The sequence below is a fragment of the Galeopterus variegatus genome, unplaced genomic scaffold (assembly GCF_000696425.1).
Source record: "Galeopterus variegatus unplaced genomic scaffold, G_variegatus-3.0.2 Scaffold43, whole genome shotgun sequence".
In the NCBI taxonomy this organism is placed as follows: Eukaryota; Metazoa; Chordata; class Mammalia; order Dermoptera; family Cynocephalidae; genus Galeopterus; species Galeopterus variegatus.
Genome location: NW_007726154.1, coordinates 117,335 through 138,520, shown reverse-complemented (window position 1 = coordinate 138,520; position 21,186 = coordinate 117,335). Strand labels below are relative to the sequence as shown.

The 21,186-nt window shown below is 35.2% G+C and overlaps 1 protein-coding gene across 1 annotated transcript in view; it reads left to right on the top strand.

Moving 5' to 3' along the window:
* Window positions 1-21,186, top strand: part of CALCR (calcitonin receptor) — a 134,086-nt gene that overhangs the window by 63,710 nt on the left and 49,190 nt on the right. Inside the window, exons 3-4 of the mRNA XM_008571574.1 lie at window positions 11,866-11,944; window positions 18,922-19,075. Of these exons, the coding sequence (XP_008569796.1) occupies window positions 11,894-11,944; window positions 18,922-19,075 (205 nt within the window). The 5' untranslated portion in view covers window positions 11,866-11,893. The remainder of the gene's footprint in view (window positions 1-11,865; window positions 11,945-18,921; window positions 19,076-21,186) is intronic.

Below are 21,186 nucleotides of genomic sequence, written 5' to 3'. Positions count from 1 at the left end.
ACTCTACATCTTACTAAATGGAAGACCTTGGATGAGTCTCTTCATTTCTCTGATATGCAGTTGCTTCCTCAGTAAAACGAACATACCATGTACCACAGAGGGCTGTTGTGAAAAGCAAACAGCGTGATGACTGGCCACACCAGGTCTCCAGTGATTTTGAGTGCCCTCTGTAGAAAGCACAAAGCATACTCTGCTCGGAACACAGTAAGAGAATTGAACATTATTCAGTACCTCTCCACCACCATTGAAGAGGCTGTAGTAAATGGGAACCACATTTCACCTGGCTCAGTCTGCTCTTAAGGAAGAGCATTAAGCTTGGCTGGTTCTAAGAGAAAGAAATGCTCCAAGTGGGAGAAATTAAAACTGGGCACATTTATGTCTGTACTTAAATGGGGAGATCTGATAGTGACCCCCACCTCTCTACATTTACTTTTAGTGCATGTCTACCCAGAAAAGAAGATGCTGTCTTCTGTTGGGCCCGATCTGCTGTTAAGCCCATCTAATGAATTTTTATTTTATATAGGATTTTTTATTTCTGGAATTTCCATTTGACTCTTCGTTAAAGTTTTTTTAATCTCTCCTGAAATTCCCCATCACTTCAGCTACTATAACCATCATTTGCTACAATTTCATTCAGTCTATCATTATTTTCTGCAGTTTCTTAATGTATAGTTAATACTTATTTTAAAGCATTGATCTGCTAAGTTTGGTCCAACAACTGAGTTTTCTATGGGTCTGCGTCTAATTGTTTTTTTTTTTTTCTTTCCCTCCTGCTTCTTTATATGTCTAGTTATTTTCTTATTGTGGATGATCCTTATCTCAGAGCATTTACCAATATGTTTAATTACTTGATAAAGTAATTATTATAAAACTCCATGTAAGCCTAAATTTAGTACATCTCCATTTCCAACAATGGGAGATTTGATTTAATCTCCCCCAAATGTTAATTTACTATATCGTCTATTACTTCTTTTTAAGGAGTTCATATTAAATCTTGAGTAGATATAGAATATTTATAAAATGTATATAAGACATAAAAATAATTGTATAATAAACACCCATGTGCTCCTTACTCAGTTTTAGAAGATCATTAACAGTACTAGTGAATCCATCCTCAATTCTACCCATTCCCTTCCCACTTAGAGGCAACTAATATTTGTTGTTATAAAGTTTTTACTTATTATCTCCTTGATTTTCTTAATTACATGTTTGTGTCCCTAAGCAATATATATATTTATTTATTTATTTACCTTGCATGTGTTTACACTTATCTTTCTGTAACCAATTCATTGAAAAGGGAAATCAAATCATTTGGGGGGAGTTATGCAAAGAACATTGTGGTGACAGTTGTTCACTTGTATATACCTAGTTTTATCTAGACACCATTGAAAAGATGCCAGAAAAGAGGGCTTTTCCATGTGCCCTTGAAATTACTCGGAATTGGTAGCTTCCTTGACATTTCCCTTTATTAAATGGGGTGGGTGGTGGGACTATGTCAGGGGTGGCAGAGAGAAATTTCCACAGGGGCCCCACTGCTTACACTGTAATAGCTCTTCTTGCAACATCCTCTTCAGTGAGAAACCACATGGAAATATTGCTGCACCTAAGACTCTTGTGTAAGTGTTGTATGGACTTCTCTGCTTTAAATGGATCTTGGAGCTGGTCAAAATTATCACCATGGTAGATAACAACGACTTAGGAGAATACCAGGGAGGAATAACTGGATAGATTTTACCTTATTCTTGTGGTGTGAAGCTACCTTCTTTCAGGAAACTTAAATATCTTTGTTCTACTAAATTGGAAAACAATACAGTCTTGCCCAGGGCAGGGCAGGTTTGGAGGTGGGGGGGAGGAGAAGGGGGAAAAAAGAAAAGGAATGGCATTTATCTCTTTTAGGTATTAAAAGCTTAAGGATTGTGGTAGACATAGAGACCTATCTTACTTATAAATACTATGTGAGGGTCTGTCCAAGATGGCAGATTACAGAGTTGACAGACACTGAGAGAAAGAAAAAGATGTTGGTGAACAGGGCAAATAATACCTGGTTGAGGAATTCCTGCTGGCATTCTTTGAGCACCAAATATTTCTGAAGTTAGATATTGTAACTATTTTATGGTCTACTATTTTGCAATCAAGAGTTTATTTCAAGCACAAATGTTGCAGAAATTAACTTTTTTTTAGCTAAACTTAAATAATGTTACATAGTAGTGTATATTAGGGAAGAAAAATGTGAAATGTAAGATAGAATTAGTTGGTTTTTTTCTCTGTTGGGGGGAATTTCTAAAGAAGCAAAGCAGTGATAAGAATTAAAATGAGAAACTTAGTTAATTTTCTGTAATATCCCTGAAACTGTTCTGTCTTTGTTTGTGTTTTGTCAGGAGTTGTTTTTATGGGTGTGTTATGACTGTTCTTCATTGGCCACTGAGATTCATTTCCCTTTATAGTTTTGTAATTACATTTGTGAAATACATTTTTAACACCTAGTCACCATCAGGACACTCTTAAGAGATGTAATTAGAAAGCCCATTAGACATTCTGTCTTAAATGTATTGCTAATTAGTACTAATTCTTTTTTTTTTTAATTGCAACTTGTTCCTGGTATCCATGAATGAAGCTTTAATTATAGAGAATGGTTCTCACTGAAACGACGTTCGCATTGGTTTAAGTGCCTTCTTTTAATTTGTGGGTTATTTTTTATTGGGGATTATTGTCAAACTTCTTTTTAAAGTATACTTCCAGTTACCTGAAGACAGATTGAAAGCAGGGCCAAGCAATTAGGGTTAGCTAAGTATAACTTTCCCTTCTCCCCTCTTCAGCTTTCTTATTCTATACTCCAAAGCTACACCATAGGGAGTATTTCTATCAGCAACAGTGAATAAAATACAGAACGAGAGCAGATAGTTTATTTTATCTCTTCCTTTTTTCTCTTTATTTTTTTTCAAAAGCAATTCCCATGTATCGTAAAAATTAGAAAATGCAGACAAGCAAAAGAAAATAAAATTACTGGCAATTCCACCACCTGGAAGTCATATGCAAGTTCCTCACCAGGACCAAGCTTTCTTTAATAAAACAGGATGTTCACTTCACCTGAAAAGTTAAATTGCCACATTAAAATCGACTTTGAAGCCATCATTTTAGATAAAAGTCCCTCAGATCAGAGCCTTGAATATTACCTGTTAGGGTCATGGTGGAAAACAACTGCTATGATGAAAAACTATTTGTATCATCATAGCTGACGCTTAGAGATCCAACTCGGCTGGCCATCCCTGATGTCATCAATCCCACTTAATCTCTCTGTTTTTCAAGGGAATCTAGCTAATTTTGCAGAACCTTTTGAACTGCTTACACAGCCATGCAAAAGGATAATTTCCAAGGCACTCAAATTTCAGGGAAATGGATCCTTAAATAATTTAATAGGAAGAAAAATAAAGTTTGTAATGATTAAATTACATTTGATGGTGCTTTTCTCTAATACTTAATATATGCTACTGGAATTGGGGATGCAAAAGCAAGCTTGTTCTTTTTAAGGTACTAGATAAAATTTCTTTACATGGAATCCCATACATGGTGAGAGGATTGGCAGATGTGTATTTTAAGGGGATGCATAGGGGTGGCTCCCATTAGACATTCTCTGCAGTATATAAAGACTGTGAAAGAGCAAGCACTGCATCTGATTCAGTAAATATTTGATAGGTGACCTTAAGTGCTCTCTGCCTCATTCTACCGACCTCCATTTCTGAAAACACAAACATAGAAAGATAGATGCCCAATGTATAGCCAGGTTATGGGGAAGAAGAGGAAAGTGAAGAACCCCAGGCTGCTTTGCAGGTAGTGAGCACTGGTACAACAGTGCCTGTGGTTAACAGCCAGCAATTGTTCTGAGTGAGGGATGCTTCAGTAGCAATTATTGTTAAATATTTTAATAACACCCCAGGATACCCCTTTATTTAATCTCATTTTAATTAGGTCTATGCACATTCTATTATATCATTGAATTGAGAACAAACAGAATTCCTGAAGGTGACTAAGAGAAATAAAAAGAATAGACAAGAGGATAAACTGTGGTCATGGTTACTTTCTATCCCAGCTACATCAGGCTTTAGAGGCGTTGCTACAGAATATTGAAGTCAACTAGGAAAAACCTTGATGTGAGGCAGGGTAGTAATTTAGGACATGTAGTAGGTTGGAATCTACGATAGGGGTTTAACCACAGCTCTTCCACTAAATTTCTAAGAGATTTGAGAGAAATCATTTTAGTGGGTTTTCATTAGCTCATCTGTACAGTGAGAAGTTCGGGATATTTGGATCCTAGGAACCCTTCCAGTTCCATCATCTAATGAAGTCAGACATACCTTTTTTTTTTTTTAAAAAGATGATTCTTTCAATGGTGTACCTATAAGGACACAATAATGTGTTGTATAAGGAGTGTATCTTAATCCCCCCATTTTAAATTCCTCTTGGTATTTCTAGAATGGTGTGATGTGAGTGTGGCATTGAATTCTCCATAAATATCTTTAAATTTGGCTTAAAAGAGTTTATAACTTGTGCCAGCCAATATAGTGCCACTCAGGAAGTCTCCTGTGTAAAAGAGAAGGATGCTTTTCACACATCAGTATTTGTGAAGGTGGAGTTTCAGAATAAAGCACCAACATATTTAACTGAAGTTGTGGCAAAGTCCCACAATTTCTATTCCAACATAAAAATAAATGCTATTAAGTCTGCAACACATTCTTTATTACAGCCTTTTCTGCTAATCAAGAGAGCAATGCATCTTTCATTCACGGCAATCGATGGAAGTCAACTATTAGCCAATCTTGCCTGTTTATTCCTTGAATGTTGACTGTACAGTAATACTGGCAAATATAATTAGAAACAACAACCAATTTGTGAATATATTTAGAGGATCCATTGTTGCAGAACTTCTCAGAATTTTTAGTATCCTAACATACTTATGAATTTCCAGAGAAAAACATGCGATATTCCACATTTCTCAAACTTTGTTCCAGTAAATCACTCCTTCCTTTTTGTTTTTGTTTTTGTTGTTGATGTTATGAGATGAGTGTTCACAGGGATCATATTTCAGAGAGAGCAATGTGAAAATGGTGTTTTTGTTCATTTACTATTAGAGGGTCAGATAGTTTCAATATTTATCTATAAATTGCTATCCAACGTCTCTCTGCCAGAAACACTTTTTATATTTTATTGAAGCTCAGCTTAGAGCCTGTGTTGGAATGAAAAGCACCCTTAATTATGGTCCAATTGTCTAATTTTATAGATAATGAAATTGATGCCTAGAAAGTTTCAGTAACATGCTTAAGAGTCATGTGGTGAGTTTGAGGTTGTTCTGGGATTAGAATATGAATCCCTTATTCCTCAGCCCACAGGAATTCTTATTACACCACACTGACTACTCTTTCTATATTTGCCATAAATGATTTCAACAGAAGTGCTTGTAAAGAAACATTGAATATGTTAATTATAATCAGGTGCATTTTAGCAGCTCCAAATAGAAGACCCTTCAGATAATTTCAATTTATTTGTCCAAAGCTGAGTTTCTTTCTTTCTTCTTATATGACAGTATATCTATATAGTGACTAAAAACATGGACTCTGGAATCAGCCCACTTAGAGTTTCTTCAACATACTTAGTGTTTCCTGCACCTTCATCTTTGCTCATGCTGACTCTTTAGGCTGGATTATTTTTCTCCCAACCCCTCACATATTGAAGTTCAGCTTTATTATGAGATAGCATTAAAACACATGTAATAAGTGCATAATGTGTTTTTAATTAAATTTAATTGAGTCAAATAGTTTCTATCTTCCCTTTTCCCATTATGGCTACTATTAGAGATTCAGTACTAGAAAGTATACAAGAGGTTGCAATGCCCTTTCCTCAAATTAGTTTTAATTAGCCAAATTTTATCTAATTATCCATTAATAATATCCATTTGAGGAATGACACACTTTTGAACTGCACATACAATAGAGATCAAGAGTGTTTTGAGACCTGGGCTGGCCATGGAAACCATGAAAAGATATGAAGGTTATGGCTATTAGGTCTTCTTTTTATTCATACACTCAAAAAACATTTATTAAACAAATACGATATAAAAGGTCTTGTAGTAAGAGATACTGTTAAGACCTCCAGGAGTAGATTGGTGATTGGAGAGGCATTAGAAGGGCACTGGACTAGAAGTCAGAACACCAGTTTGTTCACTCAATAACTGCATTATTGGAGACTAACCTAATCTCTTTGAGCTTTGATTTGTTCCTCCATAAATGGAGTTTTAAAAAAGAATCTACAACATTTCATCTGAAAGACTAAATCAAAGAACACATATATAATTATCTGGCATGGCACTGAAAATATAGTAACTACCAAACGCTAATTAAATGATGTGTATGCATAATGCAAAATAGCAAGTGGTTGTCAACAAGAGTTCTATGTGCTACTAAGTTAGCAAGACTCTTATGCAAAATGCATCAGATATAACTGACATAAGTCAAAAAAAAGTCATAAGTTAAAAAAAAGACATGACAAGTTTTTAGAAAGTCTTATTTCTTTCAATATGACACTATTTTTATCATCTTACCTATCAGCTGAACTCTTCCTCTCACATCATGTGCCATGCTGTTTACAAAGAACAGCTCCCCAATGCAGAGACTGCCAGACTTTTTACCAGATAGGCCTGGAGCCTAGATTTAGATGGGAATTTTTAACTAATGAAGAGAAGCAGGAAGGTACTCTGTTTTTATTAATGTGGCAACGTAAATTGAGTTGATAACCACCGTCTGCCTTGGCAAGTTAGTTCCTGTAGTAATGAAGAATGATTTTCAAATAGGTGATATAACCAAGGAGTTGTCCAAACTGAAGGCATTGCTAAGGCAACAAATCAGCCTACCCTGTGGTTTCACAAAATTCACTTACCTGCTCACTCAGACTGTATCTACAGAAACATGTTAAATAGAGCTTTCCTACAAGGAAATACCAAATTTTAAATTTGAAACAGATTCTAGGACTTGAATTATAGAAGTTCACAGCTGTTTTTAGATAAGCAATGCCTGCCTGTTCTTGTTTCCTGCTGTTTGCCCTGAGATCTCATTCTACTCCTTGTTCTCTTAGCCGGGATGTTGATGAAGAGGTCCTTGAAAATAATGCTCCAAAGGAACAGTTTCCCCTGAGATGCCTGTTATGGCTTTGGGCTTTGTACCAAAGCTAGGGAATATTTAAGCCCTCAGAAATTCCAGTTTTGCTCCATGGAGAAGAAAGAAATTTTTAAGTAAAAGGACAGCATATTCTCATGACTTGTAGGCTTAATTGACTAGGGTGGGTTAGAAATTGTCATTGAGCTAAAAGAGCATTTTGCAAAATTTATTTTATAGATGTGTTATTAATTGAATTGTTACTGCCAGGAAAAAGTGTTTCATAGTCAAATAGGGAAAATAAAGAGTTAAAGTCAACAGTTGTTTTTAGCACAGAAAAATTAGAATTTTTAAAGTGCTAATGTCTTTGGTAAGTCTCTAAAAGGAGTATAGGAAATACATTTCCTAAACTTATATGGCCATGGAAACTTTATTTTATGCTGCTTCTCATGGGATTACTACTCTTCAATGGAGCACACTTTTGGAAATGCTGATCTATGAGAATAGACACATTATTTTCAGACATTGGCATTTCATAGCCTTTCCATAAAAAAATAAATAAAAATAATGTAACTTTACTTTTCAAGAAATGTGTTCCCCTTAAATGAAGATTATTCTATTCAATCATTGTCATTGAGTTAGTGACTTAGACTATATTCACAGGAGGAATGGTTCCACTGATCAACCCACACTTACAACCCATGGATGCAGTTTTCTAGAGAGAAGATTACTGGTAACTGTCCGTTTGTGGACACAGAGCAGTGCAGTCTGTTGTGCCACCAGTAACTTAACCTCTGACAGTGGTTTCTTCATTTCCACATTCTAAATCAGGCTCCACAATCAGGTTTTTATGCTCTATGTTGATCTAGTTATACATGGAGCTCCCACAAGAGCTTTTGTTTGGGGGGGGAAAAGTGGCTAAAAGAGATCTTGGGAATCACTACTCTAAGTAACTAGACCACTGAGACAGATGCAAAGGGATCAATATGCTTCACATAGGGAAGTATGTTCTTCTCTTATTCAAGGCTGCTATGGCTAAGAAGTCATCCTATATAGGAAACTGGCATAATAGGTGAAGCTCTTTGTCCAAAACTAAAGAAATAATAAAAGCAGAAGAATCAGTTAGAATTTCTTAGCTCCAGAATTAGGGCTCCTTAAGAAAAAAAATGTCCCCTGTTTTACCATATTCCAAGATTGACATTCCCTACATTCTGCCCCTAAATTATCCCTGAAATGAAGTAACCAACATTTACTGAGCATTTACTGTGTTCCAGCCTCTTTTCTAGGTTTTAGAGTTGCAAGAGTGAACAAAGTCCTTGTTGTGGAGAAGGCAATTCATCAAGAAGAAAGTAAACAAACAAGTAATCGATGTCAAAGTTAAATCTTCTGGTTTTCTCTGAGTCATCTTCATGGAGTACCAGATGACTGCTCACAGATCATCTGTCTCACCTGTTCCCCTTCCAGATTAAAAGTTTCCAAGCTGCATTTTATCTCCGCTAGCAAGTGTTTGCTCATTGTCCTTCCTACCCGGGTCTAGGTTTAATTCTCTAGGTCTCAAGTCAAAACTATTCTCCTCAAGGTCGCTGAATTCTGAATACAACCAGTGTCACCGTGAATCCTGCCTACTTAAAATCCTACATTGGTCTTTCTCTAGATTCTACTCTGCAATCTATCCTTTCATTCTATCTAATAATCATATCTTCAACTAAGTCATTGACCTCTGTCAGTTCCTCTTGGATTTTCCATGGCTGTCACTCTCATTAACTCTCTTTCTCTATTCTGCTTTCTTGTTTTTGATAATCTTAGAAAAGGTAAATTATCTCAATCTCCATTCCGTTTCTCCATTTCATTCACCTTAGTAGTTCGTGCTACAATTGTAAAAGCAGTGTCTGGGGCTTTGAAACTATGGGACTCCCCTTTCCTATAGCAGGATGACTGTGCGGCTCCATTCGCCTTAAATGTGACAAGTCTCCAGCTGCCTCCAGTACTCCTTGTTTTGATGATACTGTTGAGTCAAACTGAGGAACTTCTACAATATAAAATATCAAATGACATCAAATATATGGCATAGAAAGTACAAGCCAATTAACTGCCTCATTGCCCCATATGCATCTTCATAGAGAAGTTGGCTTCTTGCCATGATCAGCTATCACATTTGGAATTAATAGCAGTACTTTCATGTCAAGAAGAGATCTGGCTTTTTAATTCTGACACCTGTAATGTTCCTGCTTCTCTCAGAGGCTAAATCATAGGACTATCATGAGCAGCAGACCTTTAGGAATTCAATATATGTCTATGATTTTCTTCTTAAAAAACAGGATCTAGTTAAGAAAAGCTGTGTCAGTTTCACATGTATACATTTCAAAAGTCCTACCTTTCACACCAGGAAATACGTCTCACCCAATATACTGTGGTAGTAATGTTCCTAGTTAAGGGAGAAGACTTGAATTAAAAGCTCCTGCTCTTTTACCTACTCCCCTCTCCTAAATTCCTTCATTACCTGTTCTTTTATTGAGCTAGAAATCTAGGAGACAAGTTTAATTTCTCCCTCTTTATTTCACTCCATAATCTTATTGGTGCTTGTTACCAGGAGGGCCCTATGTTATATTCCTAGCCAATGGTTTTATGCATCTACTTAAAGTGTATAAGGAATTGCTGAGGGAGGATAAGATTACACTCATTTTACTGTAGAAAATGGGTCAGAGGGATCAAGATCTGAAGCAGGGAAACTAGTCTGGAGGCTGTTGCCAGAGTCTTGATGAAAAAGTTGATGACCTGCACTAAGGTAGTGGGGAGGGGTGGACATATTTGAAAAGTTACCAAAATGCAGATAGAACTAGAGAGTCTGGATTCTAGATGTTGGGGATGAAGTGGGTGGAATCGAGAATGATCTATATTTTCTCATTCAGACAATTTATAGATAATTGTTGAAGTCACTGATACGGGAAATGCAAGAAATTGGAGAGGGAATAAATAATACATTCAGATTTGCTAGTATGGAGGTCTGAAGAGGATATGGTTGTAAAAAGTCACAAGAGTTCTATGTTTTATTCAATTCATTAAATCACAAACCACCATCATTATCAATACTAATAATAAATATGTGTAAGGAATTGTGTGAGGTGCCGAGTACGTAGATATCTAAACCATAATTCTTATCTGAAAGGGGTTTAGCATCAGGTAGTTTGTTAGGACATCTGTATATAAATGTGTGTATACACACACATACACATATATATATATATGAATATGCATGCCATATATTCAGTGTACCAAAAAGATTATTTGAATTTCCTAAGCATGCAAAACCTACTTTTTCAGCCTTATTTTCACTTTCTGAGAGGCTCTATGATTCAGCTAGTTTAAACTATTATATTCATTATTTTTTAGTTATCCTAAATTTTTCTACCTCTATATCTTGTTTTTATCTGCTTTCTCTGCCTAGCAGGTCTTTACTTTTCAAAATCCTACTTAGTTTTCAAACTGTATCTCAAAATATAAATTCTGTCCTGTTCCCCCCAAGAAGAAATTATCTGGCTCCGGTGTGAGGCCCTTGAATTTTCACAATTTTATTGAAATTTTTACCCAGTCTGCATTTTAGTTATTGTCTGTCATTCATATCTACTCTCTGAACCTCCATCAGATGCTCAGTTTCTCATCATGGAACCGTATCTCATCCAGTTCACCCCTATTAACAACCCTTATAGTGCCTTGGCACTTAATACATGTTCGTATGTGTTTTTAATTTACTGAGTGGACTTGAAGTAAACCAGAAACAACGAATAATGGTTAGCATATAAGATGACATTTCAAAATTATACTTTACATTCTTACTTTCCTATTATACCAATAGGTACATTGAATAGAATGTACTCTTTGTGGGGGCAAGTACATTAGGCATACATTGTAGAAACTAAATCATATCTGATAGAGTATGTGAAACTTATAAGTGATATAATGAATATAGTGTAAGAGGCAATCATACTACTTAATATACAAACCACCTATTTCAAATTGAAATATAGTTTTTACACAAATCGCACTGATAAAAATATGTATATTTTAATTTTTCACCCTTTTATTATCTTTCCTTGTGTAAAATTGTCTGCAGAGCCATGAATAATCATTTGATATTTGTGACAAAGCAAAGCTTTTGAGTAGGAATGGTAAACCATTAGGTGAGATATTCAATCCTGGCTGTGAAAGAAATTTATTCTTAATAGCAACTTGAAGATTGAAGAAATATTCCTAGGGAAGAAAAATACTCAAGGCGCTAAATAAGATGACTTTTAAGGTTGGCCTTAGATTACCTAGAGGGCATGACTATTAATCCTTCACAAACCACAGATTTTATTTATTCATGTCCAGTGAGGTGACTTCTTTGTGGATGTTCCCATTGCAATTTTCTGCAGTTCTATTGATGACATATTAGTTGAAGTCGACATAGATTGCTCTTGATTTTTCGAAATGCCTTTATTTTGATTTTGATATGGAAAAGTAGCTTGAGAATTTCTTAATGGGAGGGGCTTTGGGACAGCAGTCTGGTTGACAGGAGGGCAGGGGGACATGAAGTTGTGTTTGCATCACAAACACACTGTTGTTACATGTGTTTTATTCGGGGTATCTGGGGACATTGATCTTCTTCATGTTAAAAAGAAAAGGAATGCTATAGTCTATATTAGAGCTATCTTGATTTAAATCTTTGTCACTCCTATCTTTCTAGGACAAAGACCGACCTTCAAAAATCAAAAATGAGGCTCAGGGTTACATGCCGATTATTGGCACTGTTCGTTCTTCTAAACGTAAGTAAGACAAAATTATTCTCAGCCATGTTAATCAAGAATGCTGAATAAGGAAGAATGTTTTGAGTGTGATTGAATTGGCGTTTGCAAGGGTAGGCATTGTTCTCCAGATGCCAAAACTAAGTTCCTCAAAACCATCATTTTTCTTAATATTTTGTTAACAAGTCTCTCCTCTAAACTTTTGCTAATTTACATTAGTGTTATGGTTTACCCAGAAATCTGAGTTTTGTTTGTGTACAAAAATTTAGCATTATGTTGAGACATCTCCCTATTATCTTGAAAATTAACACTGAAGTTTAATAATGTTCTTGGATAAAATGGTTTTCATGTTTGACATGTGGATTTGAATCATGGTTTCTGGACTGTTTAGTCCTTTTAAAACATCTGAACTCTTTCAGTCTGGTTATTGATTTCAAAAACTAATAATCTTCAAGTCTTTCCATACTACTGTCATTCCATAACTCTTTCTCCAGCCTTTCAAATCGTGTTCAATTTATGTAATTTTATGTTGTTTTATTCCTAAAGGACTGAGCAAGTAGTCAGAAGTATCATCACCTTAGAAAACACTATCAATGCCTACTTGTATGTGTCCACATTGTAAACCCACCATCACATCAGCTTCAATAGCACATGAAAGGGAGATGAGCACATTTTACATAAATCAGCTTGGAGTTGTCCTCATTTTTATCCTTTCTACCACATCCGAATAACATTTGCCAGTGAGTTACAGATGGTAGTAAAGATCACTCAGTCAGTATCTCATACCGTTTTACTGATGCAAGCAAAACCTGCCTAGGGTTCCCGGATTTCCATTGTTCATTAATGTGTTGTTCACTGGCTTACAAGCCTGCCTAAACCGTTTCTCTTTATATTATTCAAAAAAAATATCACTTGTGTTTCATAAATGTTAGTTTAATTTGTAAGGAAGTTTTTATTTTGTAATGTTATGCATCAAATAAATGGTTTATGGGAGTGATTGTTAATGCAGCTCTTTTGCACATACTTGGATAATAAGCACAGTTTATTTTATTATGCCAGACTGTCATATTATTTTAACCTATTAAATATTGCTTTAGATAAATTACAGCTTAAGTTTCTAACAGTAACCCAGTATTTGGAAATGCAGGTTGCTTTATGCCATTGGAAATACAATATAAGCATTTAAACAAGAATATCATAGAAACTAAAAGAATATTCTAATTTGTCTGTAAATGCCCAAGCCTTATGTGGTATTCTATAGATGCAGAAATATTGGTATATATTATTTATAAATTGATATTGTTATAGCTCAAATCAAATCTTATGTGATTAATTATATGTGAATATTTCTGAATAATTTTCTTTCATAAGTATATGATTATATTGTACATGATAGAAGAAAAACTAAAACAATACCATTAAATACTAACAAAATAGTTTGAGAATTATCTAATCACCTTTTTACTATGAAACCAACAAATAATTTTTGGTGTGTTAAAAAACTAAAGCAGGATACTTTTATACAAAGCTTTCACCTGATATATTTTATAATTTAAATACTGAAAAAAATTGCATGTATTTGCAAGAGTCATCACAGCAATATTTTATGGTTTGTGGTCATCTCTTCACCAGCAAACATAACTCAACCAGGCACTTAAAAGGCTTTGTGCTCTCTTTGCTGTGACAGAGAAATTTGCTTCTCTGTCTGTATTTGGATTGTATCTGATTTGGAGGATTTGTCCATGAAACAAAATTTGATTAATCAATTTCCCTCAAAACATTTAATATGTTCCACGTTGATATTCCTTGGAGAAAAGAATAATTTTTTTAAAAGATAATGCTCTCAATCTAAAACATCACTTTTTACATAACACATACAGTGAAAAAACATTACCAGTATATGTATTAAATTCTACCAACTTAATTTCCATACAGGCTTGAAAGTACCAGTTTGGGACACCTCCTTCCATTAGCCGCTTCTTCATTAGCCAAAACCACCTACTCACTTCTCTCCCTTCTCTGGCAAAATACAATAGGCTTAAAACAGTGGTTGGCATGTAGTGAGCATTCAAAAAAGCTAGTGATGATGATGATGATGACAACAATGATGGAGACATAGAAAAACTAGTTTCTTCTGAGAAGTGTTTTGTTGTTTTTATTGTTGTTGGTTTAATTAGCTGTGTTCCCCTATCTGCTTTGAATTTATGATATGCAGAAGTTTCGTTGTCTGCATAATGCATAAATAGAAAGCACATAGGACACCAACCAGGCATCTGATCCTACCTGAAAGAACCAGGGCTAACACTATACAAAATTGTATTTCATCCTTTGTTATTTTGAAAAGTATGAGTAACTGAAAACCGCAAGTAATTCTAACATATACGTTATCAGTATTAAGGATGGTGACATGGAAATGCTGTTGGTGACATCAATTTCTGGATTCCAGATCCATATTCTTTTCAGAGAAGTTCTGCCTATGTCAATCAATAGGAAGCTGTCCCTTCAGCACAGTAGCATGGGTCCACACATTCAGGGGCTCGAATCATTGCACAGACAGACCATTTCTCAAAGTTCCAGACAGAACAGCTATGTAACTGTTCTGTCTCTGTACAGTACCTACCTATAACCCAAAAGCAGGCTGATTGTCCTACATCAGAGTAGGAACTGCCTAAGCATATGGCCATTTCAAATCAGATTGCTCTCCTCTGGACTCTATGATTAATGTAGATGAAAACTTCTAGAATGTAAGCTCTTTGAGGGCAGGGACTTTGCCAGTCTTGTTCACTACTTAATTTCCACAACCTAGAGAAGTGCCTGGCATGTGGGAGGCACAAAAAATATTTACTATCTGAAGGAACCGATGATGTTTCAGCTGCTGACTACCGCTGTTGGTGGCAGCTTGGTGGTCGTATGTGTGGTGCCATTTACTTGAACTTTTAGGAATGACATCCCATATACGACAGCTAAACTGCTACATAGGACAACAATTAAGAGATTGTTTGTTTGTTTGTTGAATAATGATTTGAGATGGTTTGTATGGAAAACTTTGGACACTTGTCTTTATTCAGACAACCAATATGCCCTTAATGTCTCATTTCTGTTATCATGTAAGCATAGAGTCATAGATTTACTTAAATCCCCCAAATATAATAGTATAAATGTAATGCTTATAATAAGTAGAATATTTTTAAGTCTTTCACATTGCTTGGTTGTTTTACATAATCGTTACTGGCTTTATTTGCCTCTTTATTGCTGAAAATAATACCACCTCACTAGCAATTTTTGTTTGTATGAAATTATCAGTGAAAAGTTTAAAATGTTTAATGAACTTTATGAAATTTGTATATGTGTTATTTTTAAGCAGTAATATTCCATGATTGGAATATATATACAGTATTTATATATCTATATCTATATTTTCTGATCTGTATATCTATCTCCTTCTGTCCATCTATCTGTATGCAGAATGCTCTAATACATATTTTATTTTAGGAAGAAGGTTACTGAGACATTCAGCTACCACTGGGAAAATTCTGTCTTCAACATTCAAGCATGAACAAGACCAGGAGCAGACTCAGATTATTATGGCTCGTCTAACAACAGAAGTTCTGATTGCTCATTCTTTCAGTGCTGAAACAATCTCTACTGAACCAGGCTTCAGACCAGGTTCACTGGAGTTTGTTTCAAAATTGCAAGAATGATAAGATTGAAGCTACTGTCATCAGCATGAACTACACCTACTCTTATTCAGATGGTTATATTTCCACATTTCTGATGTTAAAACTCATTAAACCAAATAAGGATGTAATTGAGAAAACAACTTCAGGGTTTTCCACTTGATATTCTTGGAACATACTATTTCCCTATGGCTTCCATGAATTTGCAACTAATGCGGGAACATTTCTTAATTGGTTGTCAGCCCTATAAAAGACAATTCAGAATGTTACTTCTAGAAGAAAAGGCAGCCTTAAGCAAAATAGTCCTTAATGTCTAATACAAGTGACAGATAAAATTTATATATATATATATATCATATCCCACCTTCTAATATGATTAGAAGATGGTGAGAAAATGACCCAGAAATTAATAATATATTAAATGATAATTCTCATATCAACTGAAGCATCTAAGAATAGAGCCACAAAAGAAGAATCTAAAGTAGATAATAAGCTGAACCAATTATTGATATCTCTATTGTGAGGGCACCACAATCCTTCCTTGCTTTGATGGTTATATGATGTTTAGTGGAATTTTTAAAGCACATACACACATTCGTCTAAATGTAGGCTAATAAAATATGAAAATAGGCCTTAGCATAAAATCTCTTCAACATATTTTTTTTTTGATTTTCATAAACCATGTTCCAATTCCTAGAAAATTCTCTTCCTAGAGAATTGGAACATAGTTTGAAAAAAGTTTTTTTAAAATAATTTTATTGCTTGATTCTTCATTGTTCACAATTTCTGGTGTCAGGAAAATATTTTATATTGCTCGACTATAAGCTCCATGAGAGGAGGATTTGTACTTATTTTATTCAGCACTGCATCCTCAGCATCTAGCACAAAGTTTGGTTCATCAAGTTCAATTAATATTTGCTGACAGATTGATCTGAAAACCAGTGGGAAAAAGAGTCATATGTCAACAGAATTGTATTTAGCTACACTGGTAAAGGATTTGCACAATTTTAATCATTTTTATGAGTTCATTAATTTTCTTCCCTCGTAAATTCGAGACATTAAAATTAGAAATATCCTAAATATTTAAAGAACATCAACTTTATTCACAGTAGGTGTCTGTATAGAGTTATAACAGTATTGTTATAATGGAATAAGTATTCACTCTTTTCTCTGCTAGCGATGTCCACAAAGATGGCTTTTGGACATCTCCAGAACAAATCCAAATCAGAACTTTCCTTCTTCACCGTAGTAAGGTTTTCCTTTCTCAACATCTCCCCTTTCTTCCGTTTTTTCCAGTTACATAGGCTAAATAGCTGGACTATTTGATTATTATTGTTCCCCATTCCTTATACAGTATTCAAGTACACCTTCAGGTTCAGGTTCTTGTTACTTGAGAAGGTGCTGAGAGTTTCACTTTCTAGTTGCAACATGGGATGATCTAGTCCAGGCCTTCAGCTTCCTGGTTACCCTCTCCAACTCTACCCTGTGGACATCTGGCGCCTGCCCTCTGAATGTTACTGAAATTATCCTTTTGCACCTTCACTGATTATCACATTCTGATAATGTTTATGAAAATCATCGAGCCATTCATGTTCCAGCCACTTTGTAGTAGTTTTCTTGCTCCTATCCTCACAATATCCATAGAGGATAAATAGTCTTATTTTACAAATGAAGAAACTTAGACCTAAAGAGGTTCCTAACCTGCTCAAAGTGACAAAAAAACTTTGTTTTAACTATTTTTTTTTCTTTTCTCTCTCCTTTTTTTTTTTTTTTTTTTTTTGGCTTTCAGGGCTCTGAATTATCTGCCTTTCCTCTACCTCATCTCTTATTCAGGCACGATCGTTCCCTCAATGTCTCACACATGCCATTTCCAACCTCTGGAACTTTGTGCATTCCTTTCCATGCATCCCAAAAGCCTTCCCTCTCCTCTCTGCCTCTTCAGACATGACATTCATTCAAGGTCCAATCCAAATTCTACCTTGAAAGTCTGTAGCCATCCCTGACTACATTCTCTTCCCACTCTGAATTTTTATTGTATTATGTGCTGTACAGTTCATCATGTAGTAACATGCTGTCATGTCATGACATGCTGTCATGTAGGACATTCAAAATGACACATACTGGAAAACAGTGAGGCTCTGTCATGAATGGCCTGGGTGTACAGGTCAACCTAACAGGAATGAGCTTTGTTTTAGAGACCTTAGGGAATATAGAACAGTACATACACTACTTCTGCCATCAATACACTTGGGAAAACTTCAATCTTGGAATAATTTAGATAAATAAGGCCAAATAAAAGTATGTCTCTATGGGTGTGATAGAGAGAGAGCAACCAGTGTTCCTAGCTTCAGAAGACAGAAAGTCAGTGCAAGCTGAAGTTTGCAAGTTTTCTCCAAAAAAATCTCTCTGCAGAATGTGGATATAAAAAAATCACAGATTCGAGCACCACTAAAAACATCATTCATAGCCACAAGAGAAATTGAAATCTATACAAACACAAGTAAGAAAGAACAGCATGACAGTGATCTTTTTAGACACACACACATGCACGCATGCACGCACATGCACAAGCACACATACATCAACTTTGACAACAGAGGCCAGTGATGGTGATGGTGATTAACTGAAGCTGAAGAAACTGTCAACCTGTACTAAAAATGCAAATGTGCTGAGAGAAATATTTAAGAATGACATTGATTTTCATCAGTGAAAATAAATTACCCTGTGTAGGTCATCTGCTAATAAAACCAATTTAAAGAGATTAAGGTCAATTATGAGAAGCAGAAAACATGGTTTGTTTGTTCTATGGAATAAATGGGGTAAATTTCTGGTACTATGCATAATCTGAGCACAAATAAAATTTAGCTGAAAGAATCCAATAAAAGACCATATTTATTGCACTATGTCTATTTTTTAATAACATTATCCATGATTCTTAAGCATTTCAAACAAGCCAAACTTGATTTAATATTGGTATTTTTTGGAAATCAGGTTATTTGCATTGTTTACTTCTAAACTTTACAATGATAATAAAATTAAAACCATCCTACATGATAAGCAGGTGCGTGAGTGTGTGTGATTGCTATTCATATTCAGTAGTGAAAGGAAACTAATGCAAATATAAAACTTGCAGGTAGAATTTGTAGATGAAATGTAAATACACTTTTTAGTTATAAAGCAAAACTATTCTACATGGATACCATGAATAAGTGTTGCTTAGAGAAGCAAAAATAAACATTTTCAAGATTTGATTGTCTCATTTATTTATGTGCTCACCCATTTCTACTCTGTATAAGTAACTGATTTTCCTTTTCAATACAGCACCCAACCCCAATTCTTCCCGCCTTTTCAAATCAAACCTTTCCGACATTAGATTCGGAGCCATTTCTGTACATCGTAGGACGAAAGAAGCTGTTGGAAGCACAGTACAAGTGCTATGACCGAATGCAGCAGTTACCCCCCTATGAAGGAGAAGGTAAGAAGGACGTATGTGAGCACACGTTTGAAACATCATTAAAGACTTATTTTCTTCCATGAATAAATACATGTTGAATCATTTCAATTTAATACGCCAGCAGTTTTCACATTATGGTATGTTTGTGTATTTCATGCAGTAAATATGCCTAGGTTCTTTGCTCAAATTCATCTGGTGGCTTTTTGGCTAACATCTGCCCTCATGACAAAATTACTGCAATAACTCAGTCTCCACACCTGGCAAGCAGGAACAATCCAGGACTACCTGAGAAAGGGGAAGTGGAAAATGGTGGGCAGAGAATTTGCCAGAGGTGGAACCTGTCAAAGCCCTGTCTTGTTTGGGTTAATTAGCCAGTATCTTCCCTTAACAGTCATTTGGCTGGCAACCCACGTTATTCCTTCTCTCCTTCTACCCCCAGTTCCCAGAAGAATTAGAAAAAGATGTTTCCTAGGCAGGTATTGTTTATCTGTCACCTTTTCTAGAATGCTCTCTATGACTGCTCAAGTATTCTCAGGGCTAAGTATATCCCATTAGCTATAGAGGGCCCAGGGGAAAACAAAAGGGACAACGTGATGGCCAGGTGTTGCGACATCCTTATACAACCTTAGACTCTGTTACTACGCATGGTTGCTTTCAAAGTTTAAATTTGTAGTTCCTATTTTCAGCATTTTTCTTTAAACAAAAAATCAAGTCAATTGAAAGACAGATGCACATTATTCTTCTGTCTGCAATAGTTTCAGTGTTTATAAAGAACTGCAAAGGCATTAGATGCAACCCTGCACAAAGGAGAAACCATTTCTTTGACACCAATGAGACACTAGAAACACAAAGCTGATATTTTCAGAGACCAAGTGAGTGCAGTATCTTTCCTTTTAGTCTTAGTCACCTTGGGAGGCTGACCTATTGTACTATGGTCATTATTTTTCTTTTAAATTGTTTTAAATTTAAACAATTTGTTTTTTTGAGAACTTCTTTCAAAGCATGAGGTTCATTCTTTTGAATACCTTTATAGGGGTAAATCTTCATATATTAAGGTAGATTTAATTTTTAAAACATGAAGAAATCACTTGTAGCCAATGTTGATGAATACATAAAGTGATCAGACTCAGCGTTATTTTATTCTGTAACCAAGTGCTGCAAATGCATCTCCAGTAGGAACTTTGAACAATTGCATCACCCTCGGATTAAGAATGGAACTACCCAAAGTAACCCTTTTGAAGGTTAATGGTTAGTAGGGTCCATATGTTTCAAACCGCTATAGACTTTTAAAGACAAGTCTTTTTCCAGGGGTGAAATTGCATTTATGTTCGTAAGAGTTCCCTTGTAGCATTTCTGAAAATATTTTAAAGGGAAAGCTTTTGGGGGAAAGATTTCATACATATATTATGTGTGTGTCTTTCGAGAAACAAATGCATAAAACCCTACAAAAAATGTAAATTCCATTAGTCATAGGTAAAGTTAATACCTTTATTTTGTGGCTGTTGCTACTGTTCTTTTTAATATTTCCATATCTAAGTGGAAAGTCCCAGAATAAGATATGCTCAGTTATCTATGCACTGGTAAATCCTGCTGAGGATTCCACCATTTTCTGACAATTTTCAATCATATCTTAATTATCTCATTTAAACCTGCACTCCCAAATAAAACGTTTAGTGGTGAGAACCAAACTTCCAAGGACAAATTCCCTGCAAAAAAACTCATTTACCTCAGTGAATTCCAAGACATTTTGTTTACAAATAAATAAATAACAGATTGATTAAATGTAACAGGCTGATAAACTTTGCAAATCTGTTCTTTGAGAGTACCCCACTCTTGAAATTTATTTCAAGATTTTGAAGAATTAATTGGTGTCATGAATTTGGTCAAGTAATGTTCTTGTACAGAATTACTCTTCAAATCCTTATGCTAATAAGGGTGGGGAAACTTAACATATCTTAAAGGAACTGCAAGACTTCATAATCTAAATCCAATTTCCTGGTTGGATATTTTAAAGAAGGATAAAGAAGTTTCAGGAAGTAAAAACTTACCAAAACACTCAAAACCCATTTAATTAACCACCAACCTATGTACCTCAGATTTATGTGTTCACTTACAATTAAAGAAATAGAGAG